This window comes from Canis lupus, chromosome 7 (genome assembly GCF_048164855.1).
Source record: "Canis lupus baileyi chromosome 7, mCanLup2.hap1, whole genome shotgun sequence".
NCBI classification, from domain to species: Eukaryota; Metazoa; Chordata; class Mammalia; order Carnivora; family Canidae; genus Canis; species Canis lupus.
In genome coordinates, this window is record NC_132844.1 from 39358649 (window position 1) to 39384805 (window position 26157).

General features: G+C 35.3%; 1 protein-coding gene and 1 pseudogene across 6 annotated transcripts in view; both read right to left on the reverse strand.

The window, feature by feature from the left end:
- The window catches only part of SMAP1 (small ArfGAP 1), a 183882-nt gene that overhangs the window by 129597 nt on the left and 28128 nt on the right, over positions 1–26157 (reverse strand). For all 6 annotated transcript variants that reach the window (XM_072832425.1, XM_072832423.1, XM_072832424.1 and 3 more), the window contains exon 2: positions 9958–10091. In XM_072832425.1, the coding sequence (XP_072688526.1) occupies positions 9958–10091 (134 nt within the window). The remainder of the gene's footprint in view (positions 1–9957; positions 10092–26157) is intronic.
- On the reverse strand, positions 15617–21278 carry LOC140636787 (Y-box-binding protein 1-like; annotated as a pseudogene).

Consider the following 26157-nt stretch of genomic DNA (forward strand, 5'->3'; position numbering starts at 1 on the left):
GAAGACTACAGGGGCTACAAAGCAAGGTAGAACAACATTCTTACAGGTACTCCACTGTTGTGTGACAAAAATATAATATAAGCCAGTTGTATTCTTTTACACTTTCATTAAGTAGTCTCATTAACAAAAATGAAAACAGGTAAAATTAATCTTAATATGTTTTATTTAGTGCATCTTTCTCCTCTGCAGAACTCCCATGGAAATCATAACTTACCTTACCCTCCTTTAACAACTTAAAAATGATATGATAAATTAAAACAAACCTGCACAACTGCACGTTTCAAGTTAAATTTAAGTTTCAACTATCTATGAATATTTTAGTTCCAGTTTTCTATTTTTTAAGGATGGCAGAGGTACCTTACAGGAATGCTGTATTTCTATCAACTGCAATTTTATTTCACAAAATCATATGTTTTTAAAGAATGAATGTATCATAACTTTAACCTGAAATACACAATATCAGAGGATCAAGGAGGAGAAAACTTCAATATATTTAGCCACTTTCATCCCCTACTTTTTATAATCTTTTACATCCCAATTTTAATAGTGAAGATGGGCACAGCATGATCACAAATACAAGAAGTACCTATAATTTTAATTACTTTTTTAGCAATAGAGAAATATTTAAAGTACCTATTAATTATCTTTTGCCTATTCTCCCTATATTTGGGCTGATTAAGAATTCAATCTGAGGTCATAGGACACAGTAAAACTTACTGATGAGTATTAGTGAAAATCTGTAATTTCAGCTTCCTAAGGACATTTTTTTTCCTAAGACAAATCAAAAGTTTAAATTAAGACAAGCATGTATGACAAATATATTGCTAATTAAACTAAGGGTTACCAAGTTACCTTATACCAGGTATTTCTAAGAATAACAAGGTTAAAAGAGAAATCTGTATCCATTTAGCTAGTGACTTTTTTTTCTTATGAAAGAATATATAAAGACCAAAAACGTTTGTTCAAAACATTCTTAGAACTTGTCTTTCAGACTTAACCTGAGAATCTTGTCACATTTTTATGATTTATCCAGAGAGCAGGAATTTCTTTCCTATACAGTGATTTTACTTTTAGGAAAAAGTTGAATCAGATCTCTAACTTGTAACATGCCATTAATACAAATAATGAAGATGTTTTTTGAATTGCTGTGGTAACCAAAGAAGACTAAACATACAATCAAAGACTCTTAAGAATGGGAGATACTTCAGTCATTTAAAACTAGTCCTCATCTGCCCATTCAATGCTTGAATCCCAGCTACAGATTTCCAAGTGGTTGTCCAGCCTCTGCAAAAGACATTCCAGTAATGGCAAACTCATTACTTTCCAAGGCAATCAATTTCAGTTTTAGATGGTTTGAAATATTGGAAAGTACTGCCTTTCCAGTACCTGAATATATTACCTTAGAACTTCCACACACTAGCTTAAGTCATACTCCTATGGCTGCTATATTTGAGGAATTTAAACATATATATAGGAACAAGGGAAGAAAAGGACAGAGGTAAAGAAATGAAAAAAGACACTGTATAAATAATATAGGACAAATTGGGGGCATATGCTTGATTTTTTTTTCTTTTTCTCCATTCTCCCCATTCATTGGTAAATACAGGAAACATTATCTCACAGAATTATATCAAACCAAAGACTGTTCTCAGTGTGCCATTATAAAATTAAGGACATACTGTGTTCTCACCACTGTGGTGGCCATCACAAAGACTACAAATACATATATGATAAAGTTTCTAGCTACTGGAAGGTTACAATTAACAGACATGCACAAAGGTAAATAACAATATATGGTAGTAGGTAACTAGGCACAACCAGTAGTTGAAGAAGCTTTATTAGTAGGGATTTAACTGGGTTTTAAAGAATGGGAAGGATTTGGTTTGAAAAAAGGAATATGCAGAAAACATTTCCAAAAAATGACAACAGCAGAACCAAAACAAAAAGCAAGAACACACCGCCAGAATAATTCAACAGGAACAGCTGTCTGTATATACAGTCAAAGCGATCTACTGTTAAGCATCTGGAGTAAGATCAAAGACACAGGACAAAGCCAGATGGCAGAGGTATATGATTACCAATTTAAGGAAAATAAAACTTTTACAATTCTCATAGGAGAACCAATACAAATCTCTTAGAAGAGAAGTCAAATGACCAAAGCAGTGTTCCAGAAAGATTATTCTGAATGTGGTATGTAAAAGTGATGGAGAGGTGACAGTGGTACGAAGATCAGGAATAAGTGAAAGCCAAGGACATGGCAGGAGAAAAGAGAGTGGAAAGCAACAGAAGCAACAAAGGAATTAAGAACTGATGGAACAGAGAGGCACATGAAAGAAAGAAGAACCAGAGGACATCGAACACTAGATTAATTTGAACAATGACGTAACTAAGAAACCAATCTGGACCACTAGATAATTATTTAAATTTTAAATGTGTCAAGTTGCAGGTTAGTAGGTATCTATTAATCTTAACATTTACAAATGCTACCCATTAATAATAATGACTATGGTCAAAATTTCCTACATTGAAATAATCTCATAAATCCTTTTTTCCTGTTTCCATATGAAACATACAGAGGTTTTACTGATGCGCTATAGAGCAACAGTTAATTTTGATGACTCTATTCTTTATTTTACTCAAATGTATAATGTTACCTGGCCAAAAAAAAAAATTTAAAACTCCATGCCTGGTCATATCTATTCCTTTCTCCTAAATTCTATCATTACATTAACTGACCAGCTTTCTTTGCTTCATATCAAAGTATTTTTCAAAAAGTAGTAAGATTTAAAAAAAAAAACAAAAACAAAAAGTAGTAAGATTTTAATGACTTCACAAGAACTACTGAATTTACAAAGATGAAGAGATATGTGAATCCAAGTTGAAATTTCAATGCTATCAATCAACTGAATTGGCTCCTGCCAATTCAACTTCCAGCCTCACAGAATATACAATTTAATGGATGCTTGGGAAAATTAGCAATCATTTCATGCCAAAGATATCCAAGGTTTCTTAAGAATGGTAAGTCCACAAACACCAAAGCTCTCTAACAGGCAATCTAAACAAAGAACTGAAATTTACTGTAGAAGCCATTACTGGATAGACAGGGGAAAACCCATCTACACAAAAAAAATAACAGCTGAATCCATGAGAGTAAACAAATTCTCCTATGGAGACAGACTAAAGAACAACAGAACTGAAGACAAAACTGTAGAAAATTCGCAATAGGGGAAAAAAGCAGAAAAAGAAGTAGTTAAAAACAAACAGATTAAATAAACCAAATAAAAGATACAGGAAGTAACTTTAGCTTCTTTCACCAAGAAAAAGCTTCAAAAAGGCAGTGGGTAGTCAAGTGAAGTAGAAAGACCAAGGAGGAGGGAGAGTTGGATTTGGCCATCAGGGATAACTAGTATTCTTTGTGAGTGCAAATTTAGCAGAAGGATAGAAATAGAAATGAGTTAACAGAGCCAGAAGTAAGGTAAAGAAATGAAACAGTGTGTAAAGATCTGTTCAAGAAGTTCAACTGCTAAAGGAAGATAAGAGATAGTCACTAGAATACAGTGGCTGGCACACTGTGAGTACTTAAATCCTCAGTGGCTAAACAAATGAATAAATGAATATAGTGATGGGGGAACACAGAGCTAGCTGAGGACAAAGCAGGAGCTTGGGGCAGCACATTGACAAGTCCTTGAAACAGGCAAAGGGACAATCCTCTACAGACTCAACTGCCTCCATATTCATACTTTGCTAAGGGCAGAAGGCAATCTTAATCTTAGCCCAACCCCCAGGAGCCTGTAAGTCTGCTTTAACATATAAAATTCCTTTAGAAATTTCCTTTATCTCTAAACCCGTAAGATACATGTTGGCAATCATCCTCCAAGCACATAGCCACCGATATCCATCTGAAGGTCTCATGACTCAGGTTTTATTAAATGGGATTAAGTGACCTTTTCCCAACAATAGCTAGCCCCTCAAGGTCCTGGAAACCTTGCTTCCAAAATTCCGTAGAGAGTGCGCTATCCTCAAACCCTTCCCAACTCCCAGGTATATAATCAGCCACCCCTCAGAGGCCCGGGGCAGCAGCTCTTCCTGCCCACGGGTCCTGTCCTCGTGCCTTAATAAAACCACCATTTTGCACCAGACATCTTTCTTGGTTGTCAGCTCAGGACCTCACCTATATTCCAAAGCTTCATCAAGAGCAACAGAGCCAAGAGCTGTATGTTGAGGGAAAGATGGTATTAGAATTTTTTATGGCAGAAGAGTGTAATATGTTTCAAAGAAGAAAGATTTTCGTGTGCCTCCAAATGAATATAATTTTTTTAAGTAGGTAGAAATGAAAGCTGCAAATGAAAATAAAAGGCACAGAAACTAGCAACCACCACCTTCCATTCTGCCTCTAAAACAAGGGAACAAAAAACTGAAGTCAAAGCAGAAACATTCAGGGGTTGCATGGAATGAGAAGAAAGCAAGCTTCTATTCTTTTGTTAAAATAGTAAACAAGGATGTGACAAGGGTTGAGTTTAAAGACCTTTCCTTCTAGCCAAAATACAGTCAGAGATAGAGTAAAAATGGTAAAGATACCATGAGAGGGAGTAAAAATGCCTACACAATGTTGTAGACAATTTCTCTATGGATAAATCATAGGCCTATGGAGACTGGGCAGTTTCAAATGTAAAGTTCCCCACAGTATATTTTATAAATGAATAAATTTCAGTTGTTTGGCCTTAGTTCTTGGTTCCCAAGAAAATACAAAGTAGTATTATACTAGTCAGTAGTAAACAATCTGTGAAAGATTACTAAAAGATTTATAGATACATAAAGTATTAAAGGTGGCCCAAAAGTTATGAAGATAAATACCAAATATATGGAGTACACTTTGCAATGGGACAAAATCTCACTAAGATGTTTTATTAGGCAGCCCAATTTACAAGACTCTGCACAAGGCAAGCTAAGCAACTTGAAAGCACAAGTACCATTACCCTGGAATAAAAATAAGGTGTTCTTCATTTTAACTCCTTCAATACAGACACTGAAAAATGAGTAATTAAAATTTTGTAAATAATGGAGAAAAAATGATCATCAATACTTGAAGTTAACAAAGCAGTACAAAATAAGAAATAGAGAGTATAGTATTTATAAAAGTACAAAGTGGTCTTTTCTAAAAATTTGAAAAGTGCCTGACCATAAACCCAAAATCAAAGACATTTAACTTAACCATGAGCTACATTTTTAAAAAAATTTGTTGGGACGCCTGGGTGGCTCAGCGGTAGCATCTGCCTTTGGCTCAGGGCGTGATCCCAGGACTCCGGAATGGAGTCCCACATTGGACTTCCTGCATGGAGCCTGCTTCTCCCTCTGCCTGTGTCTCTGCCTCTCTCTCTCTCTGTGTCTCTCATGAATAAATAAATAAAATACTTTAAAAAATAAAATTTAAAAAATTTTTGTTTGATTAAAACGTAAGGTATCTATGTCCATGCTAATAAAAATCAAAATAAGTTCTGATCGATAAATTATTTTTAAAAAAATAAGCATAAAGGAATTCTAACACTGCTGTGATATGGTAATGCCCTAAAACTTGATTCACACACTCACAACATGTATATAAATGATATAAATATGGTGTATATAAAATGTCAGCTGATAAGCTTTCAGGCAAAACTTAGTTACATTTTACAGAGACACACAAAAAAAGAACATTTTTATTTAACAGTTTGGGCTCAGAGATTAAATCATGTTTCCACATTTGCAATTAAAGATCTAAAAATACATATAACTAACCAAATTTAGTTTAGTATGTAGTTTAGTTTAGTATAATACTAAACATCATCTCTGAAAATTAGAACCATGATTTTCATGAAATGTTGGGGGTAGTGGTGAGGGAAGACGCAGGATAGAAGTATATGCACTAAAGTACTTCCCTTACTTCTACAAATAAATGCCTCCCAAGCTTTTTTTTTACATCAAAGAAATTCTTTTAAAATGTCTATGAATAAGGAACACTAAATTACACTGTGATCTTCACTCTTCCTAATCTGAATTAGGAGTCAGAGTTAAGGGATCCCTGGGTGGTACAGCGGTTTGGCGCCTGCCTTTGGCCCAGGGCGCGATCCTGGAGACCCGGGATTGAATCCCACGTCGGGCTCCCGGTGCATGGAGCCTGCTTCTCCCTCTGCCTATGTCTCTGCCTCTCTCTCTCTCTCTCTCTGGGTGTGTGACTATCATAAATAAATAAAAATTTAAAAAAAAAGGAGTCAGAGTTAATAAAAACAAGCTCCAAACGATAAAAATCTCAATGTATAGCAACCTAAGGGTACAGAAATCAGGGTAGTGGTTGCCCCTAGAGAACATAAGTATAAATTGTTACAAGGAAATTTTCTAGGGTGATAGAAATGTTCTGTATGTCTTCATTAGGTGACACAGTACAGACATTTGCCAAGACCCATAAAACTCAGTTATATCTGTAAAATTGTTGTCTCTGTAATTATACTTCAATTTTTTTAAGTAAAAAATAAAATGCATAAGTATAGAGTTGGATTATATGGAACATACCTACTATCACAGGCAAAAGGATATGCTTAAATCTGAATAACATGCAACCTCAATAGACAACTGATACCATTACCTAACCATCTCAAAATGCCTTAACAGGGGCAGCCCCGGTGGCGCAGCGGTTTAGTGCCGCCTGCAGCCCAGGGCTTGATCCTGGAGACCCTGGATCGAGTCCCACGTCAGGCTCTCTGTATGATGCCTGCTTCTCCCTCTGTGTCTCTGCCTCTCTCTCTCTCTCTCTCTCTCTCTGTCTCTATGAATAAATAAATAAAAATCTTTAAAAAAAAATGCCTTAACATCCAATATGACTGCAACACCTGAGTGGCTCAGTGGCTGAGCATCTGTCTGCCTTCGGCTCAGGGTGTGATCCCGGGGTCCTGGGATCGAGTTCTGCCTTGGATTATCCAAGGGGAGCCTGCTTTTCCCTTTGCCTATGTCTCTACCTCTCTCTGTGTGTCTCTCATGAATAAATAAAATCTTTATTTAAAAATCCAATACGACTAAAAAAGAATTATATTTCACAAATATCTTCAAAAAGCTTTATACTCAATAATACTACATAATGAATCAATCTGTTTATTTACTTAGTACATTTAGCATCATAGATTTACTAGAAAGCTAATTGCTTAATATCAGAAAGATTCACGGCAACAATACTAAGGGTTTTAAACAATGAAACAAATGGACTAATATTACTAATAAGTGATAAGCTAACACTGAGTCTTTAAAATGTGCCAGGTACTACTCTAAATGTTTTCCCCATATTACCTTATTCGATCCTCAGAGCAACCCACAGGAGACATTCTTACTATTCCCATTTCATAAGTGAAGAAATTCAGGTACCCTGAGGTTAAATATCCTGTCAGGACTAACTCTGGCAGTCTGACTATCTAGAGACAACTTTCTATAAATCCCTTTGTTCTACTGCCTTTTTAGAATCAGTTGCCTGGAAATTTTCTAGGTTAAAATAAAGGTTGTGCATTATAGAATGGAACCTTGGGGCCTTCACCGATTACTTACTCATTTATATTGCATAGTAGTCCCAGGATGATTTTTAAAGAACAACTCTGGCTTTTCTTGCAAATACTTGCAAGGCCCACCACAAGAATACTGGATGGCTTACTTCCCTGTCTATGTGATTAAGCTTCTCTATATTTTTTTAAAAATAAAACTTCATAGTCTACTCATTTATTTTTTTTAAGATTCTATTTATTTATTCATGACAGAGAGAGAGAGAGAGAAAGAGAGAGAGAGAGAGAGAGAAAGAGGAAGAGGCAGAGACACAGGCAGAGGGAGAAGCAGGCTCCATGCAGGGAGCCCGACATGGGATTCGATCCCGGGTCTCCAGGATCACACTCTAGGCTGGAGGCAGCACTAAACCGCTGGGCCACCAGGGCTGCCCTACTCATTTAATTTTTAAGTAAGTGCATCTAACCTTGTTTCTCATCACAGAGCACTGAAAGAGGAGCTCTTTGGTATATGAAGCTATACAGAGCATTCTCTGGTGATAAGTGCTCATCAAAAGTTTTGCGTTCCAAAATAATAATTATTTCAAGAAGCTGACAGTTGAAATCATACAAATAATGTTCAAATACAAAGACTGTATATTACTTAATAATTGTTTTCAAAAGCCTGCCATTTTTAATAATTCAGTATCTTGCTATGTAACTATAACCTATTCCACAGAAAACCAATGAACTATACCTGCAGCCCTCTAACTGCTCTCACACATAGGAAAAGAACAGCTAGGGGATCCCTGGGTGGCTCAGGGGTTTAGTGCCTGTCTTCGGCCCAGGGCATGATCCTGGAGTCCCAGGATCTAGTCCCACAGTGGGCTCCCTGCATGGAGCCTGCTTCTCCCGCTGCCTGTGTCTCCCTCTGCCTCTCTCTCTATCTCTCATGAATAAATAAATAAAATCTTTAAAAAATAAAAATAAAAAAAGAACAGCTCCCAACCTCAAATAAACTACTCTTCAACTCCTTTTAACAGCCTAGTTGAGAAAAAATATTATTTCTGGAAAACTGAATTGTCCAAGGATTTCATGTTTTGTCCTTAGTCTGAAATGAACTATTAAAAAGGCAATACACTTTGGGTCTTGAATGTGTTGTACCTCCATAACCCATCATAACCCATTACAAACACCAAGTTATATTTTCAAGCTATACTTCACGTTTTCTTGAAGACAACTTAAGAAACAACATTATTAAACCCGTTACCACAGTTACTATAGAGATGTTACCAAGAACATAGCCTTATATGCAATGTTCAAAAAGCTCTGCTTCCTTGATAAAAGAAGTAAATTTTCTACTCAAGGATTAGGAAAATACATAACGTATCATATTTCCTTTTATGCCCCAGCCAATAAAAACCTCAAAAACTTATTTAAGAGTGAACTTAATAAATTATGCTTGACTTAGATGCCTGAAGATCTCTTTGCTATTTTTTTCAAGTACTTCTAAGGTTTTTTTTTTTTTTAATATTTAAATCTTGGCTCTATCTAGAATTTACTTTGGCATAAATATGTCTTTAGCACAGAAGTTTTATTCTCTTTAACCAAATCTTTATGATCCACTCCCCCCAGTATTATATTCTATTCTTTTACTCTTACCTCACCCTATCCATGAGTTTCTGTGTTCTTTTTGTTTTTTTCTGATTGGAAGTATGTATGAATATCACTGAAGTTCAACTACATATATTTGTGTATTTAGTCTTCATATTGACTAGAAGATATTCAAGGGCATTAAGAAAAAGAAGTATAATTTCACTGTGAATTACAAATTAAAACCAGTAGAAATAAACATTTTTATTTTAGCAATTCATCTTAAGGATCAGAAAATAAGATTTTGAAATTTTAATAAGACTGTCACTTTGTAAAAATGACAAGTCCTTAAAATTTCAAATTTACCTCTAACAAAGCTAAACTATTCAAAACAAGTCCACATCAGCCATTAAAACATTGCTAACTGGGCTATGTTCCAACTATTGAGGCCTGTCTGAAAATTACTTTATACTTCTGTATAAAAGGGAAATCTTTCAAGTCCGTTCTTAGGTAAGAGGTGGTTTATTTTTTATCTTTACCCAGGCTCCCTCTACTGACAGAAAAAAAAAAAAAAAAAACAGACTAGAATTCTAAGGACAAATTTCATCAACACAAGGAAAAGGAATTCATTTTTTAAAGACTTTAAAAGCAACATTTTAGATAAGAATAGATAAAAAACTGAGTTCATTACAGACCTAACAAGATATAAACATTTGAGAGTGGACATTTCAGGTAATACCCAAATTTTATATTGTGGCACATGCCACTTTAATATACTCCATTTCAATGTTAACCCTTAGATGCAAGAAGGGTTAAATATTTTATATTCATTTTAATATTGTAAATAATATCTCAGTAAGGAAATGTTTACCTGTATCTGTTCTGGTGTCCATTGGTCTAGGTTGACTGACTTGACCCTGGATATATGAACCCCAAGATTTCTATGGATTCCAGCACATCTGATGCAAATAAACACACCAATATTCCAGGAAGCCCATCGAGGACCTAATTAAGGAGAAAAAAACAAAGATAAACAAATATTAAATACTAAAATAAATATTATGGCAGCATTTAAAAAGTAGTCTGATTTTTTAAACAATTATAATGGGAGTCTTAAAGAATTTTATAGCTTGGGATGCCTGGGTGGCTCAGTGGTTGAGCGTCGCCTTTCGTTCAGGGTGTGATCCCGGAGTCCCGGAATTGAGCCCCACATCGAGCTTCCTGCACAGAGCCTACTTCTCCCTCTACCTATGTCTCTGCCTCTCTCTGTGTGTCACTCATGAATAAATAAATGAAATCTTAAAAAAAAAAAAAAAAGAATTTTATAGCTCAAATTTCCAAATGGCACCAAGCAGCAAGGTTATAAATCAACCTTCAAGAACTTTAATGAATTTACTAATTTTGCTTTTCTAGGAACTTTCCCAAATCTGTCTAAGAATTTAAAACTAATTTATGTGAAAAGTTTTCACTTAGCATACATATTTGTACCAGGAATGGTAATATCCCACAATAAGAATTAAGTTCTTCATTAAATATGTAAGGTATTGCTTAAAAGATTACCAAAAAATATAAATCAGAGTTTTCAATGAAATGTAGATATTAGTAAGAAACAGACAACCAACCTTAAAGACAAATAGGCAAAAAGATATGAACAGATAATTCAAAGAAGAAACATATGGCTATAAACATAAAAACATGTATGAGATTACTAGTAGTGAGGGAAAATGCTCTTTTAAACTACAACAATCCCCATCTTACATTAAACACATTGGAAAAAATATTTTAATCAACTAAATGTTAGAAACAATGAGCAACAATGTGGTCTGCCTCGAGAAACCCTATAGCAACATAGTTAAATCCCAAACATAACCCTGAATTAAGAAAAGTTATAGATGAACTAAGGTGTGCTATAAAATACTATTCTTTGGATCATGGTTAAAAAATTCTGAAAATCAGTGTAGAGAAACTCACATTAAGGATACAAGAATACAAAGCTTTAGTTGTACTATTCTTTATGTCTCTGAAAGTATATCCTTGAATTTTAAATATTCTTATAATTATTTTCATATATTGCTTGTATAATTAAAGTAAAATGGAAAAATTAAAGTACTATCTGGCAATTATGTCAACTATTCAGAAGTTTATACCTTTTTTTATAAATCATCTGATTATGAAAAAAATACAGTGTGAGATATCAATAAAAACCAAGCTTTCTAAAATACTTATAGACTTGTTTTCAGTACATCCTTTTTCTCTAAAGGTGAAAGTTAATCTGCAAAATAACACTGAAGCCAGTAATTATAATGCAGTAAAACTAAACTCATTCCTCTCCAAAATTCCTTAGGAAATAGTTTATACATACACAATTTATACCAAAATATCCTTTTAAATTTGAGAAATGACACCTATAAACTGACAAACATCTAGGGCATGTTCTATTTAAATGTTTGGTTGCTGGGATCCCTGGGTGGCTCAGCGGTTTAGTGCCTGCCTTCAGCCCAGGGCATGATCCTGGAGTCCTGGGATCGAGTCCCACATCGGGCTTCTACATGGAGCCTACTTGTCCCTCTCCCTTTGTCTCTGCCTCTCTCGGTTCTCCACTCTATAAAATTAGCTTTGTAAAATTTACCTAAAATTGATTTTTAAAAAGCTGCTCAACATAGTAGTCATTCAAGTATTGGTAGGAAATACTCATTTTGACTCACCAAACTACTGGTGAATACTTACCAACTCTGTGCCAAGTAAATGTTATTAGAAGACCATAGACACAAAGGTAAAAAGCTAAGTTCCCAGACTCAGGAAGTCAAGCGAAGTATAAATAGGTATAACTATTTAAAAAAACAATTTGAAGAAATCTAGTAAAGTTCTAGATGAATAAACCTTTCCACCCAGCAATCACACAAATCTCTCTCACATACACACACATGCACACACAAACACACTTAGGCACACATACATACAGATTGACCAGTTTATATATGTAATATGACATATTCAAGTATACATAAACACTCATATATAACATACCCTATAGCAGGTGGGGGTTTTTTGTTTGTTTGTTTGTTTTAGGATTTTATTTGTCTAAGAGAGAAAGAGTACAAGCAGGGTAGAGCAGCAGGCAGAGGGAAAGAGAGAAGCAGGCTCCCCAGTGAGCAGGGAGCCCAATGTGGGGCTCAATCACAGAACCTTGGGATCATGAACTGAGGCAGATGCTTAACCAACTGAGCCACCTACAACAGTTATTTTAAATGGCAAGTCACAATCCATTAATTTAATCTCAACAAGTATTTATTTTTAAGAGAAAAGGATAAAAGATATGAGTGCACCACACAAAAGGTAAGAATAGTTGTTAAACTTTTTTAAAAAAATCAGTAACATACAGGAGCTGAGTGGCGTAGTTAGTTGAGTAAGTGATGGATTCTCAGTTTGCGCTTTGGTAGTGATCTCAGGGTCATCAAACCTCACATCAGTCTTCAAGCTCAGCACAGAGTCTGCTTGGGATTCCCACTGTGTCCCCTACCCCAAGTGTGAACACACACACACTCTCTCTCTAAAATAAATAAATAAATCTTTAAGTAAATCAGTAATGTACGTTATATGTACGTTATATGTATATAAACACACGTACACATGAAAACCAAGTCCTGCTGTAAAATGTTTTTTCTCTGGGTCACGGTCGAATATGGCTGAAAAACACTACAAAGAAACTCACACATGTATTTAAGAAGCATGTACCAGAATATTTATAGCAGCATGGATTCCTAAAATGACTGGAAATAACTTAAATGTACACTAGTATGATTATCTCACCATACAATGTGAAAATGAATACTCTGCATGTATCAACACAGACAAATCTTTTTTTTTTAAGATTTTTTTTTTTAATCCATGAGACAAACAGAGAGAGAGAGAGAGAGAGAGAGAGAGAGGCAGAGACACAGGCAGAGGGAGAAGCAGGCTCTATGCAGGGAGCCCGACATGGGACTCGATCCCAGGTCTCCAGGATCACACCTTGGGCCGAAGGCAGCACTAAACTGCTGAGCCACCCAGGTTACCCAACACAGACAAATCTTAATTACAACATGGAGTAATCAATTTTAGCATAAGGTGATATACATAAAGGGCAACGTCTCCAACTAAGGAGACAAAGTCTGCAGATCTCACAGAGATAGCAAAGCCTGATCTGAAATTTAAAGGCTAACTAGTAAGCAGTAGGCACAGAATATGTCAAGACACTTTCTTGGCAAAGGCTAAAAGGTGTGGTACAGTAAAGGACTTTGTTATGGCTGAAGAGTAGAGTATTAAATGTATTTGGGGACAGTTTCGGGAAATGATAGGAGGACACAAAATTAAAGTCTTTATGTGGCAGACAGTGGTTTACCCTGACTCCCAGGGAGAAGGCCCCTAATCACTCTTTCAAGTTCATCATGACATTCCCACTCATATACTATGATTAGATATGCCCTCTCCTGCCTTTGTGCCTTTGCATTTGTTGCTGTTTCTGCCCCAAATGTTTCTTCCTTAGGTCTTCATATACCTGCCTCACTTTGTTGCCTCAGTTCACACACTACCTGTTCACAGAGGACTCCTATGAGTACTCTAGCTAGAGTTGCCTCCCCTAGTTACTCTCCATCATTTATAATACTTCTACCAATCTGTTCTAAAGTTTACACAAAAATCTAAGGCAAACAGATAAATACAAATAGCTGGAGGGTTTAATTATTTTAGAGCTAATTCTGAAACTGAGAAAAGTTAAAGAAAGACAAAGTTCCAGATCAGTATCTCTCAAACTCTAATGTGCATACATAATCCTAGGGATATTACAGATTCTCATTCTGTAGCCCTCAAGTGGCATCTGAGATCCTGCAATCCTAACAAGCAACTAATGTTGTCCATCCTGCCATACACAAAGCACATTTAGAATAGCAAGATTCTATATTATTCTTGAGAACGTCTTCAACTCAAGCATTTAGCATACTTCTTTGACCTGCTTTCATCATTCTTACTGAATTAATGACTCAAATTGTGAAAATTTATTTTAATATACTAGGAATCAAATCTGTTGAAGAAAAAATCCAAAGTTCATTTAGAATTCAAATACTGGGTTATTTTTAGTGACCCGTATCACTGTCTCACTTAAAAGCAACACAAATAAGCTAGTATCAACTAAACTAATATTACTTATATCATAATCACACTAAAACAAAGCTCCAGTAATGAAAGAGAAGATGTTATCTGGTCTTACTAATACTAGCACTTTGACTCATATCCTGCATCACTGAATACTTAGAGGACATAACAATCCAAATATAACATGTTGAAGGATTAATAAATGTGGCAACCAGAAGAATGGAAATAGACAAATGTGAGAATCACCAGGAGTTAGTGAGTGACTGGACAACAGTGATGAAGAGGTAGAGACCAAATGTCTATAAGTTCTATTTAAATCTGGGATTTAAAGCATAAAGGCAGACTCAGAAAATTTTGCAGGTAATCTTTTGAATGCTTTAAATGAAATTTGGATATGGAGTGACATGTGGAGATGAAATTATAACAGTGACTTGTGGAGATGAAATGAAATGTGCATCAAGCAATTGGGAATACAGGACTTAAGTTCAAACTTAAGATACAAACCTGAGCATCTTCAAGATGGCAGTTGTAGCCTACAAGCACAAAAGAACAAAAAAAAACTAGAGTACCAAGTCTTACGGAGAAAATAAAAAGTAAGACAAAAACAGAGGCCAAGGTCTTAAAGAAAAGATAGTCAACAATGTTAAAAGTTTCAGAGAAGTCAAGAAGAATTGGGTTAGGAGAGAATATCTGGGTATGATAACTGAGAGGTCATTCGTTGGTAACTGCATGGAGATTAGGCAGGAAAGAGGGAGGGAATTTATTCATTCTGAATTCCATTACCAGATTAAGGAGGAAAGGAGGGGAAAAGAAAGGAAATTCACCCCCCTCTGAATTCATTATCAGATTAAATCCTTCCACCATTTCAGTCTCCAACCCCAAGTTTTTGAAGATTTTATTTATTTATTCATTAGAGACACCGAGAGAGAAGCAGAGACAAGGCAAAGGAAGAAACAGGCTCCCTGGGGGGGGACGTGATGCGGGACTCAATCCCAGGACCAGGGGATCACACCGTGAGCAGAAGGCAGATACTCCAACCACTGAGCCACCCAGGCATTTCTCCAACTCCAAGCTTTTAATGGTTTTCTATTTTCCTCTATTTTGCTTTCATGACCATTTATAACCTTGATATTTCTTTTTAACAATTATTTAAGACTTTTATTAATGGGTTGCCTTGCTGTTTGTTGACTTTTGAAAAAATGAAGTTGTAAATTTTTATTATAAATTAAAAATGAGGTTCTTAAAAATCTCAACTTGACCAGACATGAAACAATTTAAAAACCTTTAAAGGTTTATTGAGAAAAACTAGGCTTAAAAGACACAAAAAAAAAAAAAACAGGAAAAAAAAAAAAAACAAAACCCAAGTTTGTCATTACCAAAAAAAAAAAAGATGTCTTTAATAAAAAAAATAAAAAAACAAAACAAAACAAAACAAAAAAAAACAAACCATGCTACATAGATAATGCAGGTAGCTCTATTTATCTGGTCAATGAGCAAAAAGCAAGCACTTAAGGTCTTCAGCTCCAATCCTTTGTTCATTTCTTAGTGATGGAATTTCATCTTTATTTCATGTTGGATGACTAAACCAGATGACAGAGATGGTAAGCTGGCATTTACTCAGCCCTGCCCTGTTCATCCTCAGGATCAGAACTCTCAGCTGGTGGATCAACTGCTTTGGTCTCTTTGCCATCTTGTGGTTTAGGGTTTTCTGGGGGTCTGTACTGCTAACTAAAGTTGTGGCAGTACTGACGTTGAGGGTGGCTGTTGACCTTGTGTCTCCTCTCTTTGATTTTCCTTATCTTCCTCATTGCCATCCTCTCTAGGCTGTCTTTGGCAAGGAGGACCCCTGCAGAATTGTGGTCCATAACCCTAATACATATTCTGTTTCACTGGTCTACCTTGTTTTCCCACGTCCTGGTTGTCAGCAGCTTCCATCATTTCTCCCTGCACAAGAGGGTTTGAATACTGTGGTCAATACCCACAGGGTTCCTGACTGTAGTAGGTCCTGGCCTTTGGGACCACTTTCTGATTCCTCATTCTTTTCCCCACTCTCACTATGCTGGCAAATCTGCTGGCAATTGCATGGAGGACCCCTGCGATGTGGATAGCATCTATAATGGTTACAGTCTGCTGCATATTTACTGCCTTGCTCTGCTCCATCAGGGCCTGTAATATTCACTGCCTCTGTACCCTTTTCTCCTCCAACAACTCAAACTCCACAATGGTTTCTCCACCTCCTACACTGTGAAGGTACTTCCTGGGGTTATACTTCTTTATGGCATTCTGGTGTACAAATACATCTTCCTTGGTGTCATTCCTATAGATGAAACCACATCTGTTTCTTTTTTTTTTTTTTAATTTTTATTTATTTATGATAGTCACAGAGAGAGAGAGAGAGAGAGAGAGAGGCGCAGAGGCAGAGGCAGAGGGAGAAGCAGGCTCCATGCACCGGGAGCCCGATGTGGGATTCGATCCCGGGTCTCCAGGATCGCGCCCTGGGCCAAAGGCAGGCGCCAAACCGCTGCGCCACCCAGGGATCCCACCACATCTGTTTCTTACATTGAACCATTTTACTGTTCCCAAAACCTCCGTTGTGATGATGCTCTTGTCCCAGCCTGCAAGCGCCATGGATGTGAGGCCGGCGGCCCATGGTGTCAGGCTTGGTGTCTGCAGAGCTGAGGTCCGGTGCGGCAGCTGTGGCTCCTCCCGGGGTGTGATGGTAACTAGGCCAGTGGCAGGGTTGGGGCTGCTCAGGACTCTCTGGGATCTGCTCTCCACTCCCGCTACTGATCTAACTCTAACCTTGAGCCTTCTTGAATCAACTTTATTTTGCAGTACTCCAACTTACACACTCAGGGAGCCAATCACAACAGAATCATTGCTTTCCCTTCAATACAACTCAATTATCCTGTCTTGAAACTTTCTTGCACACCATTTCCCTTGCCTAGAAGCTTCAGCTTATGACCACACAGATCCTATCTCATTTTCAAGGCCTAACTAGACTCCCATATTATCCAGAAAATCAATCTTTATGACTTCATCCCTTCACTCCCTGTTCCTATAAATGTCTACAGCCCATGAAAGCTTGTTCCACACAATATGTATGTTCCAATAGGTACCCAATATTTTTATTTGTAATTAGTTTTATCTAAATTACAAGTAAATGGTGAATTTCTCACTAGTCAGGCTCTATATGGCCTTCCACAACACCTACAGTAAGGAAAAAGGCTTATAGTATGGATATAGGGAGCATAATAAAAAATCTGCTAAGTCTGAGGACTTAGTCAAATATACAGGTTCTTTGATACCTGAAACAATTCATCTACTATTTTAAAAAACTAAAAAAAAAGCAATTAACTGTTTCCATTTGGAAACAAAAACAATTAGCTGTGAGGTAGGACTGTTGTTTTTAATATCCATTTAGCCATTCTGCCTCTTAATAATAAAAGCCCCTAACTTTTAGCTAGAAACATGGATGCCCGGATAGAGACCTCAGTTCTCAGGCTCCACTGCAGCTGTGGCCAAATGACCAAATTCTGGCCAATGGAATATTAGGTGAAATCATGTTTTGGCATTAACCAGATTAGTCCTGTGTTCCCCTTGCCCCTTCTCCTTTCTCATTAGCCAGGACATAATAAGAAATGAAACTGCTATCTTGGACTCAGCTATTAAAACCCCATGTTGATGATGACAGAACTACACTGTCCATCCTGGACAGTTTCTCTCCAGACTAATGTAAAGAAGAAATAAATGTATATGCTGTTTAAGCCAAGGTTTTAGGGGGTCTTTTTATGACATCATCTAAGCCTGTAATCTATGGAATTCAATGTGAATTATATTTGCTTGTTGGTGGCAGGAAATAAAATGTGCCAGATTAGCCCTCTATTTAAGAGCCAAAATTCTAAGAGGCATTAATTAATAATAAAACACAGTTTCATCAAACCCTAGTTTTCCAGATTCAATTTAAATCACCAAATATGTGTTGTGTCTGGTTTTTTTTTAAGGATATTAAATAAAGAATATAAAACACAGGTCCTGCCGGAGTTTGTACTCTAGAAAGTCATACAATAGGTATAGTGTACATACAAATGATAGGGGAACACAGAAGAGGAAAAGATGAATGTTGGCCAGGAATATTAGTGCAAGCTTTCTAGAGACAGTGGCATTTGATATGATTACTGAAAGACAAAGTCTAGACAAAGTACATTCTAGGTAAAATGAATAGTTCCTTTCCCTCACAATCATGAAAGTTTCCTATAATGCTATAGCCAAAAAATAAGTAAATAATGCAGCACCCAATTATTAAGTTTCTTTTATGTAAATAGAAATTCGATTTTTTTAAGTTGTAATACATATGCATCTAAATACCAAGTCACTAATAACTTTCAAATCGAGATGAAAGACAGTTTTAAGATAGAGAAATTCTGTAGAAAGTGGGAAAATGAGGTTTATAAAACCATAAATTATTACATATCTAAATAATATTTTTAAATACTATATATCTAAAAAAGTAACAAGAATTTTACTGAGAAATGAATATGCTTATCTTGTAGCTTTCACACCATTTGAAAAATAAGATGAAATTGCATTCTCTTCTGAGAAGAAACTTAAGTTTCTGATTATCATGACAAACATAAAAGCTACTTTGAATTTTTTTAGAAATAGAAAATAAACCAAGATAAGGAAAAGGGAATATAACACTAACTGCTAAATGTCATTTCTTTTTAAGACTTAGTTCTTCTATAAAGCCTTCTCCAATTCCCCCAAAACTTCTGTAACATTTATCACAATGATCTACAGTTAATTGTCTTAGCTATCTTTTCTGAGAAAGTGATCTCTTTGAGAATAGGATCATATTATTGATCTCTGTATACTCTGTATACTCTGTACGCACTGTTAACATCTAACATAAAAATGTAGGCTGTCTCTAGTTTACAAATGATAGCTAAGACTGTGAGCCACTGAGTTCTGCTACCAAAACTGCTAGGAGGTACTTTTAGAGGAATTCACCACCATATTGAATGTGCAAGACATTATTCATCATATTTCCAGATATACTGTTTGATGTAATCTTAATAAATATGTGAGATAGGTAATATTACTACATCATTTTCAAGACTGAGAAACATAGGGTCAAAATATAGAAAGACAGGAAAAAGAGCTAGGACTATACCACAGGCAGATCCCAAAATGCAACTATGGAAACTCTGCATCTCCTACTATGATAATTTCAGCCTTCCAAACAAAATTCCTTTACATTGGCTGACTGCTTTTACTTTATTCTGTCAACATTTTGAAATGCCAAGTTACTTATTGTTGAGGCCAATAATATAGATTTAAAGATGCCAATAATCTTTCAACTCTCCAAAAGTATCAATGCTACCCATACTTTTACAAGTTCACTTTATTTCTTTCCCCATAATACCTAAGATTAAAGCAGTAGAACTGGATTTGTTTTAATTTGTTGGAGAAAGAAATTGGAAAGGATAGAGAATTTTGATCAAGGGGGAAGAGAGGGGAGGTCAAAGGCAAAATCAACTGAGACTAAAGAGTACTTTCATAAGGCAGCCTCATAATAGTGGATGCATAGGGAAAGGGATACACAATAAAGCAATTAAAAGATCCTAAAGAGAACAGCCTGTATCGAAGGACTGTCCACAATCAAGCATGAAACAAGGAAAAAGCCCTTTCTCTTTTCCTACCCCAAGGCCCTTTGTTCTTTACCCTAGTACTGATTAGCCTTTCATTGCTCATGGCCAGCTAGGTTATAGATTAAGTTCACTCACAGATCAGCAAGAGACCCAAGCAACAACCCCTAAAAATATATTTTCTACATTGTAAACAACAGAACTACAAACTTACAAAAACAACCTGTATATGTGTGGTGGGGGAGGAAAATCACTGAAAATAAGCATGGGAATGATGGGTATGTTCTAAAATTTTACTACTGGTGATAGCAAAACTGTTAATACATTAAAAATCATTGAATTACACATTTAAAATAAATGAATTTTATAGCATGTTATTTATATCCCAATAAGGCTGTTTAAAAAAAAATCTGTATACATTTCCTTAAATGAATGATCTCAAGAGTCATGAGATCAAGCCCCATGCCAGGCTCCCTGCTCAACAGGGAGTCGGCTTGAAATTCTTTCCCTCTGCCCCTCCCTGCACACAAGTGTGTTTTCTCTAAAATAAATAAATCTTAAAAAAAAAAAAAAGTTTCAAAATTAAACAAAAATTTTAAAGAAAAGTTCTATAATAGTATTTCAACAACAGTTATTTTAAATTGCGAAACCATTTCTTCCAGCAAACATATACAATGGAATGTTTAGTTAGGTTTCTTTAAATATTAAGTATTTTAACATACAAGGTTTTTACTCAGAAGGAAACAAAATGTTCCTTCATTTTTTTTTAAATCTGAAAGTAACTAACATACTTTGGTATGACCTACTCACCTATATTTGACCTATCTCAAATTCATGTTTTCCTATTAAATAGCATCAGTAATGCCAAAAGATGACACGTAGGAATAACACCTGATAATTAGGATTCCTAGGTAACTTTACAAGCTTCAAGGAGTCACTATAATCCTAATTAGAAGAATCATACTATTCTAATCAATCACTTCCTGAAGGTTGGTATATGAAACATTAAGAGGCCAAGTGATTGTGATTACTAAAAAATGAGCTCACACAAAATTCGTATCAAAAAACCCCCAAACAACGAAAACAAAAAAAAACCCTCAAATAAAAAGCCCTGTAAATACAAAGATCATCTGCAACGAGAGGTAATTTTTCTCCCAAAATCTGTCTGAAATAAGACTGACATTAAGTGGTTAGAAAAGAACATTTTTGTTTTATAAAAAAAAGAGTCAATCTTTGACACACTGCAGTCATCTCTCTTCAGTCATAAGAACCTTATACACAACCAAACCAATAAATAATACAATATAAAACCTTTAAGAGAAAAGTCCTAGAATAAAGGAACTTTAAAACCTTTCTATCCAGAAAGAATACTTAAGTTTGGTATTTAAATAATTCCCTCAGGAATGGTTTTTTTCTTCTTTAAGTCTGTTAGACTCAGAATAGCAGCACATGTATTTAAGCAACAAATATTTACTGAGTGCTCATTATTTCCAGGCACTACTATACCTTGTACCAGACTCTGGAGATTCAGTGATAAAACAGATAAGCTCCTGCCTTCATGGAGCTTAAATTCCAATGGAAAGCTGTCCACAAACATGTAAAAGTAATAGTCTGTTAGCAGCAGTGAATACTATGGAGAAAAAGGAGAAAAGGATAAGGAGTACAGATGGAAAGGAAGAAGGGGAAGGTAATTGTTATTTAGTCAGAAGAAGTTGTATTTCACCAGAAATCTGAAGAAGGGAGGGGAACAAACTTATTCAGCTTTGTAGGCAAGAGGAGTTAAGGCAAAAGGAACAATAAGCACAAAGGACCTGAGGAAGTGAATATGACTTCCTCACGTTGAAGGCATACCTTAAGGAATGTTTAAGGCATGCTTAAGAAATACTGATAAGGTTTTGTTTGTCTGTTTTTTAAGGAGTCTATGAAGAGTTACTCTACACCCCAACATCAAATAAAGTCATAAAACATTTACTATGAAATTATTTGTAAATAGTTGCTGCCGAAACTATTTGTAGTCCCTAAGAATAAATCAGCATAATCAGTGCATATACAGACTTCCAGCATTTTAATTCAGTGCCCAACACATGCTTAGTAAGTATGAAATAAAGACAGAGAAAAAAAGCTAAGTAAGAAAAATGCTAAGATTTCTCCAAAGAATATTGGGGGCATACACTGCTATGCTATCAGGCATGGAAAGGGGTTACAAGGTAAAAACCAAAAGTAATCTACCCCCTACTCTCTCCAAATCTCAAAGTCTAACTACAGGAAATAGAGCAAGCAAATATACTTGAAGGACTTATGTCCATCAATTACCTTAAAAAAGTAGACTGTTGGGACGCCTTGGGTGGCTCAGTCGGGTAAGTGTCTGCCTTCAGCTTAGGTCATGATCCCAGGATCCCGGGATAGAGCCCTGTGTCAGGCTCCCTGCTCAGCGGGAAGCGCACTTCTCCTTTCCTCTCTGCCCTTCCCCTCATTCACAATCTCTCTCTCTCAAATAAATAAATAAAATCTTAAAAAAAAAAAAAAAAAGCAAACTGTTTACAAATGCTCTGAAATCAATATAAAAGTCTACTTATTTACATGACACTGTCTTTCATTCATATTTGTTGAAGCTAACAAAACAAAAATTTATCCCTGATATTATTGGGACAACTGGTGAAATCTGAGTAAGGTCTACAGATTAGGTTATAGTATCTTATCAATGATAATTTCCCATTTTGATAACTGTACGTGCTTATGCAAGAAAATTTTTGTAAGATAAACACTGATAAATTTAGGGATATGGGAATATTTCTAAGAGTCCAACAAAAAATAAAAAATATATGTAGGAGGAAGAGAATAAACATGGTAAAATGTTAATACCTGAAGACTGGAAAATGGTAGGGGATAGTATCGCATTAGTAGTTTTTTTCATCTTTATTCTATGCTTTCATTTGAAGAAGTGAATAGTAAGTGAAAAGAGAATACTTGTACATGATCATTCAACAGACAACTATAATAAACAGAAACAGAATTAGAACCAGAAACACAATTGAGAAAATGTGCTGTTTATCTCTAGCACTGATCTCCTTCCTAAGCATCAGATTCTTAATAACCAACTTAGATACCATAGCATCACCAGTTAAACATGTTCAAGATGGAATTCACTTCTCCACTTAGCCCTTCCCTCTCACCCTGCTTCTGCCTCTCTCTCTCTCCCCCTTTCCCTCCCTCTCTCTCTCTCTCTCTCTCTCTCTCTCTCTCACACACACACACACACACACACACAGCGCTCTTCCTGATTCCTCTGACTCAGCTGGTAGCACTATCCACCTAATGACTTAAGAGGAGAATAAAGAAGTCATTCTTAGTCCTCTTTCATCATCCATAATCATTCAATCAAACACCCTAATCATTTTATCTTTTAATTGTTTTTTCCAAATCCATGACTTTAATCTCATTTCAGTGGGGCCTCTGACCCAGTTCAGGATCTTATCAGCTAGAGTCCTAGATCATTACAATATCCTCTGAAATAACCTCCCAGATCCAAATATTGCTTTTCAGTATTATAACCCATCAGATAAAGTTTAATTCTCCTAAGCACCACTTACAAGGCCCTTCATGGTCAGCTACACCTACCTACTTCGCTAGCCCAACATCTAGTAATACTGAAATATTTTTAAGATTTCTCCTAATCACTTAAGAGGAGTTATTATATTTTGCATTTTATCTTCTTGTTTTGTTAATTTGTTTCTTTCTAAAGTTTCCAGCAGTACAAATTTTTTTGCAAACCTCAAAAAGATTTATGTGCATATTCCACAGTGGAAACAAAAAGGAAACTTCCTAATTCTGAGCCTTGTGAGAAGAATATCACTAGAAAGAAATGGATCGTAGTTATCAGAAATATAAGAACAGTATGGGTCTGTGGGAAAAAATGAATGAGGCACCAGGAATCAACTGAGACTCAAGAATTTCCTTACAAGTTAAGAATGAAGTAAGGCTATATATCTTAATATGCCCAGTTACTACTGAACAAATTCTTTAAGATTAAATAGGAGAAGACTTTCTATATATTTACCCTAGTACCAAGGACAAAAAAAAAAAAAAAAAACCAAACCCACAAATATTGGAAAGAGAGCTTGTATGGAGGAGGGAACAAGAATAAATATTCTGCCTTTGTTCTTTTAACAAAATCTGCTCTAAAGAAAACCATTAAGTGACAAGTCACATAACTTTTCCTTTCTTAACCAAAAGCAATAAAATAGACACATTAAACTTAAAATCTGACATGTTTTTCTGGAATCCTCAAGTATTTAATCTTTTAAGATCTTTAGGTAAAGATACTTAAAAATGAGAATGAATACCCAAGTATGTCTCTCCAGTATATTAAAGAAAAAAAGTCCTACTTCTATTTAAATGGTATTACCAGAAACAAATTCACCTAAAAATACAATTTGAAAATGCGTTAGATTTATACATTTTTAATATTAGGTGTTAAATATCCATTTTCAATCCTTTTTAAGTGCCAAAATAGTTCACTTTTAAAAATAAATGGAGTTTTTTTGGTTGTTTTCTTTTAGCCTAGGCAACAATATGAAGTGAGGCCATACTCTCAATGGCTTTCAGAACTTTCGGCACAATCAATTTTCCCTACCAAAAGAACAACCAAACTCACAGAAAAAGAGATCAGATTAGGCAGATGTGAGTGGGGGGACTGGATGAAGGTAGTCAAATGGCATAAACTTCCAGTTATAAATATAAGTACTAGGGATGTAATGTACAAGATGACCATTATAGTTATACTGTTTGATGTATTTCAAAGGTGTTAAAGTAGATCCTAAGAGTTCTCATCACAAATGGAATAACTGACAGTACAATTTTACCAATAATATGAACCCAATTTAACCTCTATTTTACACAGATCCTACAGTGGTTTTACCAGATCATCTGCTGAGCAGCTAGATAAAAGTTTCTATCAGAAAGTTTCATATGGTGTATCTGGTCCACATGAAACCGAGGGGAAAGATAAGTTCAAAAAAATGCAGTATCAGTAAACATGATCTTCACTAAAAACAAAGAATTAGTTCATCAGTTTCAACATAAAATGAAAATTTAATTGGGGAAAATAAACCTTTTTTTACTACAAGACTTATTCTTTTGTTTCTGCTACTAAAATACAAGTTGTAATTATACTAAAGAGAATTCCATCAAGTACAGCCAAAAGTGGGTTACTATTGTACAAAGTCGGGAAGTGAATATAGCAGAGATTTTCAGACTACAGATAATCATTACGTGTTATATCTATTCTGAAATAAAACAGAATGTGCAATATTATAGTAAAAATAAATGTTATTCAATAAACATTTCTTGCAGTCATACATATGTATGTATGTATTTATAGGCCTATACATTAGCAATTATTCTGGTAAATTCTGCTGATGACTGTAAACTTCCCAGATTGTTAAATAAAATAAATTATAATTAATTAAATAATAAATAAATAAACAGATAAGTAAACAAAGCTCTAAAGCAAGGAGCCAGTTAGAAAGATATTTGGGGAAAGAGAACAGCAAGTGCAAAGACACTGAGGATAAAAACCAAGCACACATGTACAGATGGGAGCTCAAAGCATCTTTGGTTGACAGCATCTAAAAGAAAACAAAAGAGGATGACATATATGAAAATATAGGCTGAAAACACTGCAAAAACACCTGACTTCTAAATTTGATTTTATACTGTTGCCAACTTCATTGAACAGTTCTGAACAGGCCATTGAAATGAATGAAATCACAGCTTAAGAAAAAACATATAATCAATGCTCAACTTATTTGAAGTTTGTGCTTGTTTGTTAACTACACAAAACTACTTTTTGTACAAAAAGTAACTTCTTTTTTTCTTCACCTTCTTAACATTTGGCTCAATTACTACCCCTTTTCAACTTGAAGTACAAAAATAACCCAAATAACTAGTCTCTATATTAACTGTTGCTTCAAAAAAGACTTTGATAGGGTGGGTGAAGGTAGAAACTGTTGGCTAAAATGATATTCTAAATTAGCTACAGAGTTCAACTACTTTCTTTCAAGTTCACAAATAATAGAGATGATTAAGCCCACTTAATCTTTGATATCAGTAATACATCAAGTAAACATTGATACATCAAGATTTTAACAAATATCACTGTGGGATACATTAGCCTTATTTGCATTTTTGCATAAAGAATAAATGCCAAGATTAAGCCAAATTCTTTCTTGTGAGAAAGCTATGAGATCATAAAAGTTATGATTAACAGATAATTTCAATAAGAGAAAATAGAT